Source organism: Orussus abietinus, unplaced genomic scaffold, assembly GCF_000612105.2.
Source record: "Orussus abietinus isolate OABI.00-Male unplaced genomic scaffold, Oabi_2.0 scaffold216, whole genome shotgun sequence".
NCBI lineage: Eukaryota > Metazoa > Arthropoda > Insecta > Hymenoptera > Orussidae > Orussus > Orussus abietinus.
Genome location: NW_019394378.1, coordinates 118242 through 140577, shown reverse-complemented (window position 1 = coordinate 140577; position 22336 = coordinate 118242). Strand labels below are relative to the sequence as shown.

At 44.6% G+C, this 22336-nt stretch overlaps 4 protein-coding genes across 4 annotated transcripts in view; 1 reads left to right on the top strand and 3 right to left on the bottom strand.

The window, feature by feature from the left end:
- The window catches only part of LOC105701074 (adenylosuccinate lyase), a 29974-nt gene that overhangs the window by 5037 nt on the left and 2601 nt on the right, over window positions 1–22336 (top strand). The window lies entirely within an intron of this gene.
- On the bottom strand, window positions 5025–6455 carry LOC105701079. Its single transcript, XM_012427503.1, has 3 exons — window positions 5682–6455; window positions 5428–5595; window positions 5025–5355 (listed from the first exon to the last, which is right to left on the bottom strand). Exons 1-3 carry the CDS (start codon window positions 5790–5792, stop codon window positions 5173–5175), a joined length of 462 nt encoding a protein of 153 aa, XP_012282926.1. The 5' UTR covers window positions 5793–6455; the 3' UTR covers window positions 5025–5172.
- LOC105701075 lies at window positions 8528–12025 on the bottom strand. The gene is made up of 3 exons (XM_012427500.2): window positions 11793–12025; window positions 11529–11714; window positions 8528–9689 (listed from the first exon to the last, which is right to left on the bottom strand). Exons 1-3 carry the CDS (start codon window positions 11877–11879, stop codon window positions 9468–9470), a joined length of 495 nt encoding a protein of 164 aa, XP_012282923.1. The 5' UTR covers window positions 11880–12025; the 3' UTR covers window positions 8528–9467.
- On the bottom strand, window positions 19548–21951 carry LOC105701077 (protein snakeskin). Its single transcript, XM_012427502.2, has 4 exons — window positions 21778–21951; window positions 20816–21022; window positions 20632–20751; window positions 19548–20517 (listed from the first exon to the last, which is right to left on the bottom strand). Exons 1-4 carry the CDS (start codon window positions 21826–21828, stop codon window positions 20416–20418), a joined length of 480 nt encoding a protein of 159 aa, XP_012282925.1. The 5' UTR covers window positions 21829–21951; the 3' UTR covers window positions 19548–20415.

Sequence of the window (22336 nt, the reverse complement as noted above, 5' to 3'; positions counted from 1 at the left end):
TGTACCTAGAAGCGTCGTCCTGTTTCGCGGGGTCGACCTTATTCTTCCTCTCGAAGAGCTTCGTCAGTCGGTCCATTTTCGATCTGCAGGAGGTAGATCCTTGAAAATAGGTTGGATAATTTCTTACATCTTAAACTCATGACTATCATTTTCTCTGCTTAGGAGGATATGAAAGGCGCTAAGAAATTTCATCGACGTCGATAAAGTAAAATTCATCTATACCCTTTTTGGGGGAATGCCGTTTTGAATACTCAAGTGGCAACATAAGCTGGCGCGTCCCATTACCGACATTTATATTTATATTGAAGTCTTTTACAGTCTACGTTGAGAATTATACGAACTGCAGGGTTCTATATGTCATTTCGGGAGAATAATGATAAAAAGATCGATGTAAAACTGCCGAAATCCCATGAATTCATGACTCTTTACATTCTGACGAGCCAACGTCGCCATCTGTGGGGTTTAGCTGCAACTAAATTTTTTTTCTAAAAACACGCGTTACCCATGGTACAGACTAGCAATCTCTTGCAATCGTTGGTGAAAGTATTTTCCACATTTTCCCATCTGACTCCGTAATATTCCATTTATACGGTATTCTAAATTGTTTTAATTAGGTCCTGAAAAACTCTTCATTTTCAATTTTAAGCCTCCAAGAAGCGTAAAACATCGAAAACGTGCCCGGACCACGCCACCTTGGTTCTAGTCCATGTAGTAAATACATTTTTCATGAAAAATGAAATTTCATGAGTATCAGGACCTACCTTAGGGCCTCCATATTCACGTGGGAAAATTTCAAACGAATCGGTACACCCAATTCGGAGAATACTTCCCCCAACGATTTGACTTATATATAATATATATATTCTTCTATATATACAGGCTGACTCTTTCATATCCTCTTACGGACCCAGTTTTGCTCTGTGACGATTTCGGTTCCGATTCGTTCTCCGAAGTGCTCTCGGAGTTGCGAGATCTTTTCCAAATCTCAGATTTCCCAGCCTCGACGGTATCTTCGGCTTTATTTCTGAGGGACAATTGGGAAATTTGATTTTTCTCTTCCAGGGATTTTTCCTCCATCGCGCTCTTCTCAGCCTCCGATTTCGGATCCTCAGTTTCTAGATTCTCTTCGAGTTTACTTTCCTCCCCGTTTCTCGTCGACTTCCGCTCGAGGGATTCTCGCGGATCGATTTCCTGCTTTTTAGATTTCACCTCCGAGGATGAGGTCTCTCCATCGTCCAGGAGACTCTTCTGTCGAGGCTCCTCGACTTCCTCGATCTTCGATTCCTCCTCCCTTGTCTCAGCTTCCTGCACTTCCCTGAGGGAAAAAACGAGAATCTAAACTCCCCAACTTGGCGGCTCCGACCTCGAAAAGGATCCTCTAAGAGACCTCACCGCGTGTCAAGGACCCTCTCCGCGGGTCCTGCGAGGTCCTGAGAGCTCTTCTTCGAGGGGGTCTGGGTCTTTTTATTCCTCCTAATCAGGTAGCTCGGGAGAGTGACCTTGTTCACGATATCCGGGAGTCCTGCCTTCCTGGCGGCGAGTCCTGCCCCGTGGGTAGGACAGCGACCTTAGGGAACAGATCCTATCAAGGAGGGAAGACCGTCAAAGGGGACCTACTAAGTCCCGATCTGGGGATTTAGAAAGATTTTACGGGTTTCATAGACCCTCGGAGGCTTCCTGGGGGGTTTTCGATTGGGCACACCGACGACCAGGTCTGCGAGAAAAGGAAAAGAAAAATCAGGAAAAAGATCAGGTCGATCCCTTGGCCTCTCCTCGGCGAGTCCTTTTCTCACTCATTTCCGAGGTGCACGCGTCCAGGACCGCAGGACGTGCCAGGACACCCTGGGTTCCGGGCTGCGGAGTGTTGGTACCGATGCACTTGCACAAGGGGCAGCAGGGGTTGGTCCCAGTGTGCAGCAGGTGGACGGCCCCAGGGAAAACGGAGTAGATAGGCCCAGGGAATTGCGAGGACGCGAGGTCCGACGTGTCCTGGCATCGGTGCAAGGACTCTTCAGGAGTTAGGCACCCCGTCGAGGTCCTTGCCGAGCAGAGCCCGAAGAGAGGACGAAGACAGAGGTCGCACCTGCTGAAGGTCTGGACCGGAGTCTCCCTCACTTCAGGGCTGACCTGGAACTTCCGTTTGATGTTCTACCTTCGATTTGATAGATGGTGGAGGGGATGTTCATCAGCAAAGTTGGGATTAACCTGAGCCTCGGTGATGGCACTTTCCCTGGTCTCGGTCTGCACCTGCGTGGTCTCGTTTTCGAAAACCGCGGTTTGGATGTTCTCGTCCACCGGTGTCGGTTCTTCTCCCGATTCGACGACTTCGACCTCGGGAGGGTCGACTTCCTCCTGGAGCACTTCCTCCGTCTGCACGAAGGTGATCCTCTTCTCCTCCACCTTTTCAGGGACTGCCTTGCTCGCGGTCCTTGGAAGCTGACAACTTCGTTGGATCTGAAAATCGCCCAGAATTATTTACTTCGGTTACGGTTTATTTATTTAAAAAATTCGGAGGAGGGGACGATTACCTCCATTTCTCCCTGATAAGGCGAGCACCTCTGATAAAAAACCCTCGAATCGGTCAGCGCGCTGCAATTTGGTTGACACTTCTTCATGCAGAGATACCGCTGCCTCCAGTACCTGAAAAGAAATACCAAGACATGTATGACCTGTCCTAATTGAAGTTAATAAACATTCCAGCCATGCTCGAGTAGCATTTCTGGATCCACGGATAAAATACGGTCAAGTAGAGTACTCTCGCCAAGAACAACATGATTTGTACGAGGATGAAGAGCGCTATCAGCGCTCTAAGACATGTATAACATGTCCTAAGTGAAGTTAAAAAAACATTACAGCCATGCTCGAGTAGCATTTCTGGATCCACGGATAAAATACGGTCAAGCAGAGTACTCACGCCAAGAACAACATGATTTGTACGAGGATGAAGAGTGCTATCAGCGCTCCAAGACATGTATAACATGTCCTAAGTGAAGTTAAAAAAACATTACAGCCATGCTCGAGTAGCATTTCTGGATCCACGGATAAAATACGGTCAAGCAGAGTACTCACGCCAAGAACAACGTGATTTGTACGAGGATGAAGAGCGCTATCAGCGCTCTAAGACATGTATAACATGTCCTAAGTGAAATTAAAAAAACCTTCCAGCCATGCTCGAGTAGCACTTCTGGATCCACGAATAAAATACAATGAAGTAGAATACTCACGCCAAGACCAACATGATCTCTTGGAGGAAGAAGAGCGCTATCAGCGCTCCAAGACATGTATAACATGTCCTAAATGAAGTTAAAAAAACCTTAAAGCCATGTGCGCGACCGCGTGCAAGATAAGATAAACGTGATTTGAACGTACAAGTATGGACGGAGAATCAAAGGCGATGCCTAATGAACATACACGTATGGACGTACAATCAAAGGCGAAGACAAATGAATATATAAGTATGGACGTAGAATTAAAGGCGAAGTCAAATGGACGTACAAGTATGGATGTACACTCAAAGGCGAAGTTAAATGAACATACAAGTATGGACGTACACTGAAGTTCGAGTAGCACTTCTGGATCCATGAAAAAAAAATAGGGTGAAGTAGAGTACTTACGCCAAGACCAACATGATCTCTACGAGGAAGAAGAGCGCTATCAGTGCACAAAGGATCAGAGCCAACAGCGCTATCCAGAAAAACTCCACCCTTGAGATGAAGACCAGTAGAAGGATCACCGCCAAGACGAAGAGCAGCACCCCGAAGATGCCGAAGAGGAACATCTGCCAAGGAGGACAAAATATCCTTGGAATAGGAGATGGAAAAGAATCAACATGTCAAGGATCCTCACCGGCGTGTCGAGCACGAAGGTCCTGTCGAACTGGTTGACGATGTCGGCGGCCAGGACGAAGACGAAGACCGCCGACAGGACGGCCAAAAGGATCGGCAGGATATCCGGCAAAGGGCCTGGCTTTAACGCCGCCATGTAGATGCTCGAGGCGAACAGAAGCAGAGTGAAAAACTGTGAAAAAAAGGATTACTTCCCAGCCATTGCCGAAGAAGTGTCGCATCGCTCACAAATTGAATTATCCTCAGAGGTTTTGCAGCTCGAGTGTAACGAGGACGGTACTCCTCCACCTTGGACCTCTTGACATCCTGCGAGAGGTTCGACTTCGTCGAAGGCTCCGACCTCAGGGATTCTGAGGACTTCCAGGATTTCGAGGACCTCCTGGGTATCAGTTTCGGCACCCTCGGACGAGACTCCTCGAAGGAGCTCCTCTTCTTCTCCTTCGACCCTGAAATTCGGTATTTTCATCAACGTACCGTTTCAATGAATTGCCCTCCCTCTATTCGAATCTCAAATTACGGGAAAGATTTTTCCACCCCTTCTTCGACTTCATCTTCCTCTTCTCGCTTTTCTCGTATACGTGAATCCTATCGCGTTTTTTTTGACACCTCCTTTGACAGCAACCCATGCCGCCCATCTTCTTTCAATTTTTCCTGCTAAGCATTTCGCTCCTCTGTTTTTGATTATCCTTCGACACCCAGGGCCCGAAAAAAACTCTCATGCTAAAGATCATGGACAAGGATGTTGTATTGTATATACAAGGTGAGGAAATACAACGAGTTGACGGGCTAGAGGATGACAAATTTTGCAGTTCTCGTTCCTTCGTCAATATCCGTAGAGGAAGATCAAGAGAAGAAAAAATACTCTCGCGTTAAAAATCGTGGACAAAGACGTTGTATTGTATATACAAGATGAGGAAATACAACGAGTTGGCGGGCTAAGGGATGCAAATTTTGCAATTCCTGTTCCTTCCTCAATATCCGTAGAAGAGGACGAAGAGGACATCCAGGAGGAAAAGAAGAGAAGAAAAAATACTCTCACGTTTAAAATGATGGACAAGGACGTTGTATTGTATTATACAATTTGTATGTACAAGGTGAGGAAATACAACGAGTTGGTGGGCTAAGGGATGCCAATTTTGCAGTTCTCGTTCCTTTCTCAATATCCGTAGAGAAAGATCAAAAGGACGTCCAGGAGGAACAGAAGAGAAGAAAAAAATACTCTCACTCTAAAAATCATAGACAAGGACGTTGTATTGTATATACAAGGTGAGGAGATACAACAAGCTGATGGGCTAAAGATGAAAATTTTGCAGTTCTCGTTCCTTCCTTAATATCCGTAGAGGAATATCAAGAGGACGTCCAGGAGGAAGAGAAGAGAGCACGCAGCAGCCAGGACCGTCGACACGGTGAGCCTCCAGACATCCTCGACCTCTTCTCTCCTGCTGATGAAGAAAATGCCTCCAGCTGCCATGAGGAAGAGCAGCGTGCCGACCACCCCGAATAGGAACATCTGAAAGGGTGAATTTCCATCTCGATGACGAGAAATCCGGAGAAAATCGAGGAAAATCACTCGGGGACCCACCGGGGTGTCCGGAATCGGGTCTCCTCCAAACTGACTGATGATGTCGATGAGGGCGATGAAGAGGAAGCTGCCAAAGAGGACCGTCAAGAGGATCCCTTCCACCTGTTGGTACGGGGAGTTCCTCGAGATCGTGTAGATGGTCAGGGCGAAGAGCGCGGTGACGAACAGCTGGAAAATCCGAAAGAATTAGAATTTCAGGGGAAATGGTCTGATAAGAATGCCTCCTGTGGAAGGTGTCTCGTCTCCGGACTTACGAATTGGAATATCCTGATGGGCTTGGCCATGGGCAGGGTGCAGGCCTCGTCGCAGACGCCCGTCGTGGGTGCTGGGCACCCTCCCCCCAGACCACAAGCTGGGCCCATCATTTTGGAGCGGACTTTCGAAACTCGAAAACGGGAAACTTCCTCGAGATTTCACCTGGAGGTCAGGGAGCTGGCGAAGAATCTCTGGGATTTTTTAAATGACGGATTTCTTCCGGGATTTTTTAACTGACCGATTTCTTCCACGATTTTTTAACTGACCGATTTCTTCCGGGATTTTTTAACTGACCGATTTCTTCCGGGATTTCTACTTCTTCGAGGAAGGAGAAGGTTACCTCGATGCGGTCCTTCCTCCCCCAGGAATCGGATTTCCAAGGCCGCGACTGACCTCAGAGGTGTTCACTCTTTGAATCGATCATTTCCTTCCCGACCAGAAGAGATCCCAGGGACGATCGGCGATCTCAGGGGCATCCTCGGGGCCTTCCGCGGGGAATTTCGAAGAAGAAGGTTACCTCGCCCTGAAGTTGGCCTCGAGGCGTCGACCTCTCGAGGATCGGCAATCGATCAGTAGCCGAAAAAGAGGATCAAGAAGACGTCCAGCAGGTGGACAAGGGCGCCGAGGAAGCTGAAGAGCGAGGTCACGATCAGGAGGTCGCTCTTCTCGGAGGCTGCGCGAATCTGGACCGACATCGTTCCTCCGGAAGCGACGAGGAAGAGCAGGACCCCGCAGGACCCGCTCACGAACATCTGAAGGACGACGATTTCGAAGTATCCTCCACCCTCCCTCTTTAAGAGGATATGAAAGCGTCAGCCTATATATATAAACGAATATAGAAACGAAATATATATATATAAACGAATATAGAAACGAAATATATATATAAACGAATATAGAAACGAAATATATATATATAAACGAATCGGGTGTACCGATTCGTTTCAAATTTTCCCACGGGAATATGGAGGCGCTAAAGTACGTCCTGGAACTCATGTAATTTAATTTTTCATAAAAAATGTATTTATCATGGACTAGAACCAACATGGTTTGGTCCGTGCACGTTTTCGATGTTCTACGGAGAATACTTTCCCCGACGATTTAACTATATATATATATATATACACACATATATATGTATGTATGTATATTTTTTTTTTCTTCTCTCTTTCATATCCTCTTAACATTCCCTTCAGACCGAAATATATATATATATACCGGAGTGTTCGGTATCGGATCCCCGAACAGCTGACCGGCGACGTCGACGACCTCCAAGAGGAAGAAGCTGAAGAAGATCGTCCCCAAGAGGATCGACCCACCGTGGTCGACGTGTTTTCGCGGTTCCAGGACCAAGCCGATCGTGGACCCCAGAAGGATCGAGGAAATTACCTGAAGAGAGATCATCAAAAGGATCACTCGGAAAATCCTCGCCGTCCGGATCGATTCCTATTTATCAGGACTTTCGAATTCCTACTTATCAGAACTTCCCAATTCCTACTTATCAGAACTTACGAGCTGGACGAGTCTGATCGGCTTCGCGTAGGGGATCGATCGCGATCGATCGGCCCTCCTGATCGGCTCCTGGATCACAGGCGGATCATTTTGGATCTCGGCCATACGAGCGATCCTGTCGGGAACCCCCTTTCCAAAAATTCAATCCAAAAGAGACAGCAGATTTTTTGCCGATTAATTTTCCGAAATCCTGAAGCTGGTTCGTCGGGAAGTCAATTGTTCTCCGAGGGTTCCGTGAAGTTCCTTCTCTTCCCCTCGGCATCCTCCATTTCGCCTATGTCATTTTATTCGTAAACAATACACAAATATNGACCTTCCTTATAGTCTCCCTAGTCACGTTGTAAAGTTTCAAACTATTCGGTAAATCGAATTGGGAGAAAAGTTTAATAAACAAAACCTCTTCAACGCCACTTTCACATGACCTTAAGGGGATGTGAAAGTGGCATCCGAAAGCTCAATCGTTCATAAAACTTTTCATAGAACTGGGTGTCTCAAATCGTTTCATACTTTAAATCGTGAATATGGAGACCCTAAGGTAGGTCCTGAAACTCGCGAAATTCCATTTTCTGTAAACTATTTTTAAAATACCTATAAACAAAATTGAAAGGAATTGAAGTTTCATGAGTTTCAGGACCTTCCTTATAGTCTCCCTAGTCACGTTGTAAAGTTTCAAACTATTCGGTAAATCAATTTGGGAGAAAAGTTTAATAAACAAAACCTCTTCGACGCCACTTTCACATCACCTTAATATCACAGAAGGTAGATGGGAAGGATGGGAAAAAGGACGACAAACTAGGGAAGATCCTCCCACGTCGACTGTGCTCGCAGATCGCAAGGACGGAGTTGGACTTAAGGCCGTTTCTCTCTCGCAGGGGCGAGGAAACGATTATCGGGCGAATTAAGGTGATGTGAAACACGTAGTGGAACTTGATCGACGTCGATAAAGAAGATTTTTCTACATACGTACGTTGCCGACGTCAGTTCTCATATCAACAGCCGTGTCGAATTGTACTGGGCATTGTACCAAATGGCATACTCCACCTGTCGTTTTCGTACAATAATTATAAAGAAATCGGAGCATAAGACACTTTTCTTGACTTTATCCTGTTCAAATGCGAATTTCTCGATTACCAGAGTGTTCCAAATTGTCGTACAATTGTCCCGACACTTTCGTTTCTCATATCAGAGCCTTCGATAATTGGATATCGATCGAAATATGAGAGCTCGACGCCATTTGGGTTCTGATTAGAGCTGAATTAAAAAATTAAAAAAAAAAATCCAAATTTTTAATGTGTCCGGACAATTCTTAGATGATCACGAGTCATATGACAAAGTTTCGGACAGTTTAGTCCAATACCCTTAAAAAAAAAGTGTTTTATTCGAATCGACTGACTCGAGGAGGAGGTTTCACTTCACCTTAACACTTTCAATAGACTTTCCCAATTTTTAGAAATCTCACCTCCGAGCCCTTTCGGAGGTGCGCTTTGGGCATCAGCATTGTACGTTCGTTATAAAAGAGAAAAATATATATATATAAATATATCTGTCATTAACAAAATAAAAAGCATCCTACCAAAGGGACTCTCCGAAATTCGGAACGCTCCGAAGAAGAAGAAAATAAAATAGAAAAAAAAACGAGAGATCCTTCCGATCCTCGGCCGGGTGCAAAAGATATTTTTATCCTCTATATATATATATACTCGCGGGGCAATAAATAAAAAAAAATACATGGAACGGGGATCGATAGCCGATCGGTAATGGGATTTGTCCGGGTTCCTTAATAATTACGTTTAGCGTTAATAATTAATCAACGACCCTCGATCGATCCGAGATTAAGTAGATCACCTGAACCTCATCGATCTTCTTCAAGATGGACCTCCGAAATTCACTCGCGACTTCTTACCTCGCTAATTGACCTGTCAATCGATAATTAAGGCTACTTAGAGATCGCTCGAGCGGATCGCATAGCTTTGTACGTGCGCGTGCAAAATTACCCCTCGATCGATCATACGCGATCGATCTGGTGATCGGAATTCTACGAGATTCTAGTCATAAAGGGGGAATCTGGAGCTCCTAAAGCCCTCTACAGGGTCACGCTTCCCGGGGCGTATTTACATCAGCTGATTCTCCTCTCTTCGTGCCCTTCTTCGTGCACTGTTGGAGACGTAAAGATGCGTACCAATTGTTTTTAGAAAAAAAAAAAAGAAAATAAAAAGAAAAGGGGAAAAATCGTCCCTCCACCTGCAGCCACCTGGTGAGAGGTACTGCAGGAGTTACGAGTACTTGAAGACGAAGACGACCTCGGCGACGAAGATGGCCGCGTCGAGGAAGGTGAAGACCGCCCCGGAGATCAGCATGTCCATGTACTGCTTGCTCGGGTAAATTGCATTGTTCTGCACGTAGACGTAATCCCCGTGAAGCTTCCGCCAATTGTGGACGATCACGCTGCCGGCCACCACGTGGAAGAGGGCGCCGACCGCGGCGAACATCATCGTCTGGAACAAGGACTCAAATTTAATAAGAGAAAAAAATAAAAATAGAAAATGAAAAAATCGATTTCTTGCATAAAAGGAAAATTCATCGAACCAGAGAAATAATTCGCTATTAAGGGGATGTGAAAGTGGCATCCGAAAGCTCAATCGTTCATAAAACTTTTCATAGAACTGGGGGTCTCAAATCGTTTCATACTTTAAAACGTGAATATGGAAACTTTAAGGTAGGTCCTGAAACTCGGGTGATTTCATTTTTTGCAAACTATTTTTAAAATACCTATAAACAAATTTGACAAAAAATTGAAAATTCTTGAGTTTCATCTCATACTTCAAAACGTGAATATGGAGACCCTAAGGTAGGTTCTGAAACTCGGGTGATTTCATTTTTTACAAACTATTTTCAAAACACCTATAAACAAATTTGAGAAAAAATTGATATTTCTTTAGTTTCAGGACCATCCTTATAGTCTCTCTATTCACGTTGTAACGCTTGAAACTATTCGGTAAACCAAGTAGGGAGAAAAATTTTATAAACAAACCCTCTTGGACGCCATTTTGACATCGCCTTAATTGACTAAAACTCAAGTAAATCGTTTTAATTCCGAAGAGAGGTCACAGCCAATTTATTCGAATTTATTCGAGTCTAATGATTATTCTTTGAATTTACAAGGTGTTTCCTCGGTACTGTTCGATGAAATCTTTTCTTTTTTCATTTTTTTTTTTATCAAGGAGACCAAAAGAGCGACATAGGTAATGATTAGACCTCTCGACTCGTGCATGTCGTCCCTCAGGTAATTCTCAGGTGACTCTGTCGAGCGATACGTAAAGGCACGCAAGAGAGCGCTGCTCGGTGCGCCGATGTGCGCGCTAATTACGCTAGGAATAATGACTCAGCTGTGTAAACGTGTAGAGCGTAAAAATGGGCGAGGCCGTGCAGTACCGGCGGCATTTACACGCGGCCGTAAACCCGGGCCCGCGGAAAAAGGTGCCGGAAATATAAAAAAAGGAGAAAGAAATAGAAAAACGACACTTGCACTTCTCGCAATGGACGGCATTGCCGATAAAATGTCGCTCTTCCTGTAGGAACGATCGCGCCGACGGGAGAAACACTTCCAATTACATCGAATGAATTTGGTGGAACTGTCAGAAATAAATAAAAAAAAAAAAAGAAAATATATCGCTCTCCCCGGTCGAACGAACGAGCGATACGCGATTTGTCGTCGCCCTGGTGGAGGTGGTAGATATTTCTCTTGTCGGGGTGATAACAATTTTTCCGGCCGATTTTCAAGCGTTCGTATTTCTCGTGCGGCAAATTAAATTTCTAGGTGCGACAGTGGATATTTTTCTTTTTCATTTTTTCTTTCTTTTTTCTTCTCTTAGAGGAGCACCGATAGGTGGAGGTGGTCGTTATTTCTCTTGTCGGGGTGATAACAATTTTTCTGGACGATTTTCAAGCGTTCGCGTTTCTCGGGCGGCAAATGAAATTTCTAGGTGCAACTGTGGATATTTTTCTTTTTCTATTTTTTTTTTCCTCTCTTATAGGAGCACCAATCGGTGGAGGTGGTCATTATTTCTCTTGTCGGGGTGATAACAATATTTCCGGACGATTTTCAAGCGTTCGCGTTTCCCGGGCGGCAAGTGAAATTTCTAGGTGCGACTGTGGATATTTTTCTTTTTCTTTATCTTTTTTCATCTCTTAGTAAGAAAAGCACTGATCGCGCAACGTCCCTGTCCTTGTTTCGCGCGCGATCTTCCGTCGAGGATCGACGGGAGGGGAAATGAGGGAAATGGCGAAATGAGGAGATGCCGATATCGCGGCACCTCCCGAGGAAAATCGTCTACCGTTCGTTTTGGTATCCTATCCCCGAGGACGTGGGAGATGGCGAAGAGGGTGTTGAAGATGACGAACCCGCCGATGGTGATGTAGATGAAGGCGATGTCGTCGAGTTTGGTGCGGGGTTTGTTGAAGATCTGCTGGAACGAGTTGAAGGGGTCCACGATGAGGCCCACGGAGAAGACTGCCAGGACCTTGTTACCGGAAGAAAATAATAAAAATGTAAAAAGCCCAGGCGGAATCGGGAATCGAAGTCGAGGAGTGTCACTCACCACCTCGGCGATCTTGAAGAGGACCGCCTTGGCGCTGCCCCGGTCCGCCTTGTCGATCGTGGAGTCCTGGAGACTCTCGTCGGCCATCCTGACCCTGCGATGGCGACCCTTCCCGACTTCCAGCTTGTCCACCTCCACTTTGACCCGTCAGTCTTTCCGGAAAAGTCCCCGCGTCCTCCCGACAGGACGCTTTCCTCACGCGGTCCTCTCCCCGCGACTCCTCCACATCCTCGGGTCGGTTTTTCCCGGGAACTTTGAAATCCTAGAAACGAGAGGAGTGAGTAGACACTCGCACAAAACGTAACAGAGAGAGAAAAAAGGAAAAACAGTGAAAAGGAAAACGATTCGCGCCCACAGGTGCATCCCCATTGCGCCGCACCGCACACAGTCCCGATATCCCCGGTGCAGTCCATTCAAGACCTCGAGGAGATCATCGCGTACCTTTTTCCTTTGGTTCGGTTCCCTCCACTGCCAAAGGCGGGAAGGATAGTCGGACTTTTCCTCAGAAGGCCGCGATCGGTGGCGTCGCACGAACAGGACTGACTCGGGGACTGGAACGACAAGCGTGACACGGTCTCACCAGGCTGAGCACGCGAGTCACCGCCTAGTCGGACCTCTCTCTCCATCCCACCGATCGCCGTATAGTTGCGTCTCTCCCGCACTCACACAGCCGAGTCTCCCCGAGCGCCCGCAGGTCCGCGTCGGGCCAGGCCTCTCTCTCGCACCCACGGCGCGGCGCCTCGCTCGGTCTCTCTCGCACTCACGGCGGCCCGGAGAGGGAGCAGCCACGGGTCCACGTGTGCATGCACGTAAGAATGCACCTCGCGAGGGGGGGCATTACTCACAGGGACGCTTCTCCGTGTGCGTTCTAGTTTCCTCGTGGATCAGGGAGGGGCCCCTGTGGGTGTGCGAGACCCTCTCCACGTAGAGGTACCCCTTTACGCACCTACACCAGGACCCGGTCGAACGTGCCGCAAATGTACACGCTAAAGAGGCCCGTAAGACGTTAAGGGCCCCTCACACCGGGACCTCGAGCACCCACCTCTCGTTACCTGAGGATCTCTCGATTTTCGAGACACTCGACGGTAATTCCGAGTCCGTCCTCTCTTCCAAAATTCCGTGGGCTCTTCCCACGCCAGGTTGCGTTCCCCCCGCGCGTCTAGACCCTCCTCCAGGTGTGAACCCTCCTTAAAACGCCAAGAATTCAGCCTGCAACTGTACTCTACTTACGACTTACCGGTTTACGAGAGCGTTTCCTTCGGCACCGGTCTCTGTGTCCCCTCCGTTTACGGTCGCGTACGTGTGCGGGAATGCGTAGTACTACCTCGTAGTACGACGGGAATTGTACGCTCCTTGATCACCTGAAAATAAACCGAATGTAGGAATTAAATGGCCGGGTGCACTTAGCCCCGGGCCCTCCCGATCTCACCTCGAGATCGCTCTTGAGTGACTCATTCATGACTTGGAAGTTCCTCGTAGAGTACTTAGGGTCAATCTTCATTCACGAGGGGCGCCGATCCTCTCGGTGATTCACTTTTCTCGCTTAAGGGGTTACACCACTTTGACCCACCCGAAAATTACGGTTTTTCAAAAATTTTTTTTTTCAGAATTAAAACGTTTTTATCCAAATTAAAGTACAGTAAGGTATTATACTACTATTAAACAATGAAATATTTTTTTGAATTTTTTTTATTTATCAAAATGCCGGCTTGAAAGGCGATTTACCGGAACGCTGCGAAAATCGATGGCACGATAACTCAGTCCAGGTTTAAGCTAGATCAATTAACGAAAAAGAATTAATTTCTGCAGCCAAAAAGCTAGCGTTTTCAAAAATATGCATTTTTCACAAAATGGCATCGATTTGAAAGGAGAGATACGTATTTTGCCCTAAATTTCGTTAATCAATGTTGCATAAAAAACGCGAATATCAATACATTGAAAAAACCATACGTATTTCGCTAGATAAACATATCACGAATAAAATAAATAAGAATCAAGACGATCGATTGAAAATTGGCGGAGCTAGAGTGACTACCGATTTTTTAAATGCACTTTTAAGAAAAACGCGTTTAAAGTATAAACGGGGGAGAAATTTCGGCGCCCACCAGGTGAAGGGCGCAGGTGCTTCGCGGGGGGTCCATCGATTATGCAAGGGTAACCTCGTTCGATGACATGGAGGGGCTGGCCTTCGTATCGATTTCAAGGTCCTGCAGGGCAGGGGCTTCCTCTGGGGTCGAACTGTACGACCCGTGGAGGGACTCGACCTGGAGGTGTCGTCCTCGCAGGTGGACACGCAGGTGAAGGCACTCCAGGGAAGGTCGAGAGGAACGAGTCCCTTTCTTCTGGGCCGACCTGTACCTCAGGGGGATCGATCTCTCGAATCTGGAGGAAGGTGGGGTGCGTCGACCTGCGCGACCCACCTGATGCGTCATCCTTCTCACCTGCGATGTGTAAACGCAAGTGCTGGGGAGTATGAGGAAGAGGTCTCGGAAAGTTCCCGGCACCTTCGAGTATCTTTTGGAATCTTTCTCCGAACTTTCCTCTTGGGTCCTGGGAAAGAAGGGGCCAATTTGGACGTTTTTAGACACTCTGGATTAAGGACAATTGTCATTTCGGATGTTTACCCGGGGCCCCGGTACATCTCGCCGAGTCAAGTCGGAGATAATTGCCGCGGATGGCTCGTAATTGTCTCAGTCAAAGTATCCGGATCGCCAGTGTGTAGGAGTCGGGTGGTCGGCCAGGGTGATCCGAGGGGTCAAATGGATTAATTGTCGGGCCTCAGGGTCGCCAAGGTTCCTTCCACGTCTCCAGAACCGACACCGAAGTCTCCTGCATCCACCAGGACGCCTCATCTTACAAGGCAACATCTTCCAAAGTGTCCGCCGCCGATCTTATTGATTTTCATATATGTTCATGAACATACAAATTTAAAGGACACGTGTTTTTTTTATCTGCAATGGTCCACATTTAAGGGGGGACAACCCCACAGAGTTTGGCGAAAATTCGATTTTTATATTCATTTTCGGAGAAGCAGCGGAGGGATTTCGACGAAACTTGGCATAAACGTATTTTGTATAAGGACGGTGAAAACGCAATATTGTCCAGGGATGATTACACCACCTCAAGAGGGTGAACTACCCTTCGGGCGAAATTTTTTTCTAATATCTATTAAACAAGCACTGGTACTTAAGTTCCATTTACGCCGTGTGATTGCTCGTAAAAAATGAGGAAATACGTGTTTTTTGCTTTGTGCCAATAAACATTTATGCATCGGTTGAAAACAATGGATGTAGGTGGTACATGGGTATATCCCGACTATCTTTATTGGGTTATATCGTGACCAATTCATTGTACATAAATTAAGTAAACGTGGTAATTCCTCAAAGTGTCATTGGTTTCATTACATGCAATTATTTAGAAATATATTAGAAAAACAGTTTGAGACCGAAATTGTTTCGCAACCGATTCGATGACGCTGTAACCCAATATAGATAGTCGAGATATGCCCATGTATCACCTACATCCATTTTCAACCGATTTTTGTGTTCATGAACATATTTGAAAATCAATAAGATCGGCGGCGGACACTTGAGAATGTTTCCTTGTTAGTGACCCTCCAAATCTATTCAACCCCACCTCTACCCTATTGTTTTTTTTTTTTTTTAAGAAAAATCTTAATAATAGATTTTTGTGTTCATGAACATATATGAAAATCAATAAGATCGGCGGCGGACACTTGAGAATGTTTCCTTGTTAGTGACCCTCCAAATCAATTCAACCCCACCCCTACCTATTGTTTTTTTTTATAAATCTTTATCAAATTTCCCCGATTGCGCTCGTTTCCAAAAAATCACCTGTCCTGGAATCGTCCTGCTCGACCATCACCGAAGAATCGCGACTCATCTCGTAAACGTTGCGGATCGCATCTCCGAGCTGGATTATCACGTTTATCAGACATGCACCCGCTATCACTGGCTCCTCGAATCTGAAGAAAATCGGCGAATTAAAGCGGTTCAATATTCCCTTTAGGGGGAATAATCGGGGTCCAGGGTTCTGGCGGAAGCGGCACTTAGCCGAGTAATCTCTACATAATTATTCCTTAAGCGGTCGCAATTATTATTCGTAATGCCTCCCCCTCACCCTTGGCTCATGGACTCGTCGCTGTCGCTGGTTATGTCTTTGTACCACGTTGTCCAACTATAAAGCCGGTGCACACCGCAGCAAATGCTGACCAGGAGGCCAATTGCGCAGAAACAAGTGTCCTGACGAGTTAAAGGGGTTAAATTCAACGAGCGCCTTAAGGTGATGCGAAAGTGGCGTCGAAGAGGTATTGTTTATAAAATTTTCCTCCCAACTCGATTAGCCGAATAGTTTGAAACTTTACAACGTGAATACGGAGACTTCAAGGAAGGTCCTGACACTCATGGAACTTCAATTCTTCTCAAATTTGTTTATAGATATTTTAGAAATATTTTATAAAAAATCAGATCTCCCGAGTTTCAGGACCTACCTTAGGCTCTCCATATTCACGTTTTAAAGTATTAAACAATTTGAGACTCCCAGTTCGTAGAATAGTTTTATGAGCGATTGAGCTTTCGGATCCCTTAAAATGGAATTACCATGAAGTAATGAGGCCTGTTGAGGTAGGTCACCGCCATACAGGCGACGTTAATGACTATGTTGCCCGTCAGAAATCCAGGAATCAGAATGGCGATCGTGGTATCGTGGAACACCATCGAGGATGACCCCTGGACGAACGTCACCAGGAGGCAGGCCATCTAATCAGGAGAAAACAATATTCCTATATAAAAATAATTATTAATATTATTCTAAAGGGGGGGAAAAAAGATTTATCCGACCGTGGACAGTGCTTTCAGGAATAAAGACCTCCTCTCTTGATTTCTCAGGAGCGCGATCATCCTGCCTGAAGTCATTTACGTATATTGCGTTAACCTGAAAATGTCCAGCCTTGGTATCGGCAATTAATTGAACCCTCTTTTGTTTCTCAAATCGTCAGGATCCTGTTGAATGTTGGGAAATTTATTATACATTTATAACACGTGGTTAAGTATCCCTGTCGGAGCTGAAGGAGCATGAAGTCTCGCGGCGAGCTTTTCAGGAACGTTAATTACGATTTAAGGGCTCTCCAGTGTGTGAGTACGAGTTAATTATTCCTCGTGGTCGATGATGGAAGTTCTTGGGTGAATTTCAGATCTTATGTCTCGTGGGAATGATCAAGTACCACACCAGTGGGATCCTCTTCTTGGTCTGGGCGATCCACGGTTGGTTCTTCATCTCCCTCACCTACGTCCTCTCGTACATCTTCGAGGATCCAAATATGTGGATGGTGCCTCGAATTTTTCCCCTACTTCATTTCCCTTTTCATTACGAATGGCTCCGACCTCCACCTAGGAAAATCATTTCCTCGGGAAATTTCAGGAAGTCATCCTGCTTATCATTTATACGATTCTCATGCTGATCTACGCCCTGATGGACCTCACCGTCAGCTGCATCCTTCCCTTGGTAACGGGTCGGCATCTTTTGCCTTTCCATTTTACATAAATAATACATCATTATAATGATAGATTTTTCTTATCACTTTCCTTCCAGCAGCAGTTCTAATGATCTTCGATATAATCTTCGGTCTGAAGAAGGAGCGCGAGTGAGACTCTAACGCGGAAACGTATGCCCAATGTAAATACAACGATATTATTAATTATCCCGTATAACATGTTTTAATTAGATATTAATACGATGTTCTAACATTGCGCCGAGGTGTGTCATCGAGGAAATCCCTGAAGAATGATCGCCTCTTCTCGCAGATCGTCCACAAGACCTCTCCGGTTTTCAGAATGCCTGAAACTTGAATGATTTAAATCCGTGAATTATTTAAAGAAAACTTTGACATTGTTAGGAATTTTCATACCGCTAAATAGGACTCCTAGGGTGAGTTCGTAGCCACGGGTGGTGCTTTCCTCGGGAATGTATAATGAAAATCGAATTATTTCAATTGAACCGCCGATCAGGCAAAGTGGAGCACCGATTGCCGAGAAAACGGTGTCCTGTTTGAGGGATGATCGATAATTAATGTAGTAGAATTCGATTAGGAATTATTTAATTATTCACCAGAGGCTCGGATTGCACATTCGCGACATACGCGATCAGGATCACGGAGGAAATCGTGAGGTAGGTCGCGGAATCGATGCTGCAGATCGACCATAACCATTTCGGCATGACATACTCGTCGAGCCTCGAGAGAAGGCTCAAAGAAATCGATGACAAGACCTGAAAGTGACATGTCTGAGTCTAATAAAAAATCTGCCAAAAAGCCATACCACTTCGGTAACTCGTAGATAAAATTTCCAGTTCCTCAGCTTACTCGGAATTGTGATAACCATACAAATTGACGAATACTTGATAACAATCCGATCGACCGGAATAAATTCTAACGCCTTGAAATTGTCTGAATATGAATTAAATCCTTTTTCAAGTGGCTTCAATTTATTTTCAAAATTCATTAATAACAATATTCTCCGCGATAGAGGACTTCCTCCGATGTTGAAACTCAAAAATCTTAATTTTTGAGTCTGATAAAAAAAAATGCCAAAAAATCATACCACTTCGGTAACTCGTAAATAAAATTTCCAGTTCTTTAGTTTAGTCGGAATTGTGATAACCATACAAATTGACGAATACTTGATAACAATTCGATGGATCGGAATATATTGTAACGCCCTGAAATTGTCTGAATATGAATTAAACCCCTTTTCAAGTGGCTTCAATTTATTCTCAAAATTCATTAATAACAATGCTTTCCGCAATATGGGACTCCCTCCGATGTTGAAATTCAAAAATCTTCACTTTTTAATCAACAGGAGCACCGAGTCCGTCATCACGATTACGAAGGTGACTGCGGGGAAGAATTAACGAGACTAAATCCATTATTATAAATAAATGAAATCCTTAATCGTATCCACTTACTCATATTAAAACCAAGATAAGTCCTGTGCCGCTTTTCGCCCTCTGAAAGTAAATGTCGATTTTTAATATCTTCTCGCGTTAGAAATTAATTAACTAACTTATCACGTATCCTTCTTCTCCCTGCACGTTTTCCGTTCTGTAGCAATGTACTGCATACGTTACCGAAGCTGTCAACACCATGATCAACACATCAAATAGTAGGAAAAGTTCCTGGAATGATGAAAAGGAATCGAATTAAAAAAAAGAAAGAAAAATCCTTGCATAAGGTAATTATTTCCAGTCGAAATTTACAGTGACACTCGTGGACTCCAACCACGTGTAGGCTGCCAATAAGATCATTAAAATGACAATGACAGACAGGTTGTAACCATCGACCAAAGCCGCAGCCGTTGACTTTTCCACTTTCATGCGAAAGATCAGCATCTTCGATATCAAGGAGCAGCACTAAAAATTATTATTAATTTTTATATCGACCGCGCAAGGTTACCTCGAAGTTGTCCCGGCGGAGGTACTCGCAAAATAAGCACCAAGGCTAGTAATTTCAGGATGTAATGAGGATCCTTCAAGAGCTGCTGGCAAGGCCTCGTCATGGTTCCACCGATCTGTTATTATTTCTACTATAAATATATTTAATAATTATCTACGCCTTCGGAATCCCTTTCGAGGTTGGAATCGTCGCTGAATTGTTTCTCGAGTTTCCTTTTTTTTTTTTTTTTCTTGGACCGCAAGCTCTTGCCCGAAATTTGAAAGGATTCGAAAATCTGGAAAAAGTCATACTTTCTTCAATTTATTTATCGAAGGACTCTCAGCTCGACCTAGCCTATATTCCAACTGTTTAAATAAGTCTGAAAAAAGTGCAATAGAAAACTCCCCTCCGGAGTTTAATTGCTAAAATCAACTATACCGAATACATTACGTTTATACATATATATTACTCCTAAGTTGTACTGATCGATCGGCTCGTTCGAAAAATGAGGAAAAGATTGAAAAAAAAGTGCACTTTCGAGTCATGCAAAAATGGCGAGATAAAAAAAAATCATCGGAAGAGATCTACGGATGAAATCCCGTGTCATGCACAATGGTGAATAAAAATACTGGAGGTTGGTTAATCCTCGAAATTAATTTCATTCAAAAAAGAGCCCTAGAAAACTCCCCTCCGGCGTTTAATCACTAAAATCAACTATACCGGATACATTATGTTTATACATATGTATTACTCCTAAGTTGTACTGATCGATCGGCTCGTTCGAAAAATGAGGAAAAGATTGAAAAAAAGAATGCACTTTCGAGTCATGCACAATGGTGAATAAAAATACTGGAGGTTGGTTAATCCTCGAAATTAATTTCATTCAAAAAAGAGCCCTAGAAAACTCCCCTCCGGCGTTTAATCGCTAAAATCAACTATACGGAATACATTACGTTTATACATACATATTACTTCTAAGTTGTACTGATCGATCGGCTCGTTCGAGAAATGAGGAAAAGATTTAAAAAAAATGCACTTTCGAGTCATGCAAAAATGGCGAGATAAAAAAAAAAATCATCGGAAGAGATCTACGGATGAAATCCCGTGTCATGCACAATGGTGAATAAGAATACTGGAGGTTGGTTAATCCTCGATATTAATTTTATGAATTTCTGTTCAATTGAAGTCTTCTTTGGCGTAGTGGAGGAAGCTGAGGATCAGGTCCACCAGATAGGCCGCCCCTTCCAGGATGCACAAGGAACCCATTGCCAATCCCACCTGGAAAATGCAAAAAGAAAAGAAGAAGAAGAATGAAATATCAGTCCCCCAGCCAAGAAAATTATTTCCAAAAGATAAGAAAAAAAAAAAGGAAAAAAACAGTGCAAACCACACCTGTCGTTCCGAAGCCACGTGGAGGTACTTGTGTTCACTTTGGTACCCATGCCAGTAGTGAAGCGCTGTTCCGCCGATAGCAATGAACATGAACATTCCCACGAAGTTCATGATGATGTCCTAAATGACAGACACCCAGTTTAAGGGGAAAAGTTCCGACAAAAGAGATAATTACTTCACTCACAATGAGGGATTTCTTGTGGTCTTCCAGGTTGAAGCAGAAGCCGATGAGGACCACGCTGGTGTAGATGAAGAACCCTACGAATACCCCGGAAGCGACGATTTCCGCATCCGGATTCTTCTCTTCGTTCATATTCCACGTTCCTCCCACTCCCAGGAATTCGCCCCCATATCCCGTTCGATAAAGGATCAGGATGATTAAATTCAGGATCTGCAATTAATGGGGATAAATCGGTTAATCGGGTACGGAGTTATTTCCTCTCTCCCTCTCTGATCGAGATTACCCGCGATAAATGTATAATCAATGAACAGTCATGTGGGGACGTGCGTTCAATGAACAGTCATGTCTCATGTATCAAACCGGGTACATAGCTTGCGCAAACCCACGTCTTATCATGCATCGTTTCAAGACTCGCTCGGGTGATTCACGGGGGTGAAATCGAGGAAACCTCTACGGAGATTTCCTATCGAGTCCGGAAAAATCATGAATCACATAGCCGCCCGATTTACACATTGAATTGAAAAAAAATAACAAATTTCAGAGAGCTCCCATTAGCGGCGCACCGAAGTCGCCGATCTGATCGGGAGATTTAAAAATTGGATATTTAAAAATTGAGTATTTAAAAATTGAGTATTTAAAAATTAGATATTTAATACTTGATAACAATCCGATCGAGCGGAATAAATTCTAACGCCCTGAAATTGTCTGAATATGAATTAAATCCTTTTTCAAGTGGCTTCAATTTATTNGATATTTAAAAATTGGATATTTAAAAATGTGATATTTAAAAATTGAGTATTTAAAAATTGGACATTTAAAAATTCGCGATTTTGCCAAATTGCAACGGAGCACTTTCGAAGTGATTACGTCCACCTTCACGCACGACCCACTAAATCTTGTAAAAATTACATCCCACTTTTTTTCTATCCCCAATTAATCTCGAAGCACAAGTTCGCCTTTCTCACCAGTTTGAGCACTTTTATCACGATACTGCCGATAACGGGTATGGACATCATTTTGGAGATCGATGAGAGAGCCTCTTCGCGCCCTAACCCCCGAAAATCCCGAAATGAAGTCCACGCTCGAAGCCGGAGAACGCAGGGCCCATCCCTCGGTATCTAATCTCGGTATTTCTCGATAAGACCGCCGTCTAATCTGCGCAGGCGTCGGCCTTATCGCCGATGCTCCTGATTCTAGCCCACCTGCCGTACCTTCCGGTGACTCCTCTCCCAAGAAATGGAGAAATTAAGGTGAAGTGAAACACCTCGAGGAACTTGATCGACGTTGGTAAAGAAGATTTATCTAAGTACCTAAGTTGACGACCTTCGTTTTTATATCGATAGCTGGGTCGAATTGTATTGGGTATTGTACTAAATGGCATACTCCACCTGTCGTTTTCATACGATAATTGTTAAGAAATAGGAGTAAAACTCAAGAAATCCTCTGGATTCATGATTTCCGAGGCCCTAATGGACTGCAGAGGGACCCCCCGCGCCATCTGTGATTTCCATGTTAACTAAATTT

Coding starts and splice junctions, on each gene's coding strand:
- LOC105701079 (XM_012427503.1), bottom strand. CDS start 5,792: ATGATGGGCCCAGCTTGTGGTCTGGGGGGAGGGTGCCCAGCACCCACG. Junction 5,596..5,681: donor CCATCAGGATATTCCAATTC/GTAAGTCCGGAG, acceptor CGGATTTTCCAG/CTGTTCGTCACCGCGCTCTT. Junction 5,356..5,427: donor ACCCGATTCCGGACACCCCG/GTGGGTCCCCGA, acceptor TCACCCTTTCAG/ATGTTCCTATTCGGGGTGGT.
- LOC105701075 (XM_012427500.2), bottom strand. CDS start 11,879: ATGGCCGACGAGAGTCTCCAGGACTCCACGATCGACAAGGCGGACCGG. Junction 11,715..11,792: donor TCTTCAAGATCGCCGAGGTG/GTGAGTGACACT, acceptor TCCGGTAACAAG/GTCCTGGCAGTCTTCTCCGT. Junction 9,690..11,528: donor ATAGGATACCAAAACGAACG/GTAGACGATTTT, acceptor TCCTTGTTCCAG/ACGATGATGTTCGCCGCGGT.
- LOC105701077 (XM_012427502.2), bottom strand. CDS start 21,828: ATGATGTCCATACCCGTTATCGGCAGTATCGTGATAAAAGTGCTCAAA. Junction 20,752..20,815: donor ACCACAAGAAATCCCTCATT/GTGAGTGAAGTA, acceptor TCTGTCATTTAG/GACATCATCATGAACTTCGT. Junction 20,518..20,631: donor ACGTGGCTTCGGAACGACAG/GTGTGGTTTGCA, acceptor TGCATTTTCCAG/GTGGGATTGGCAATGGGTTC.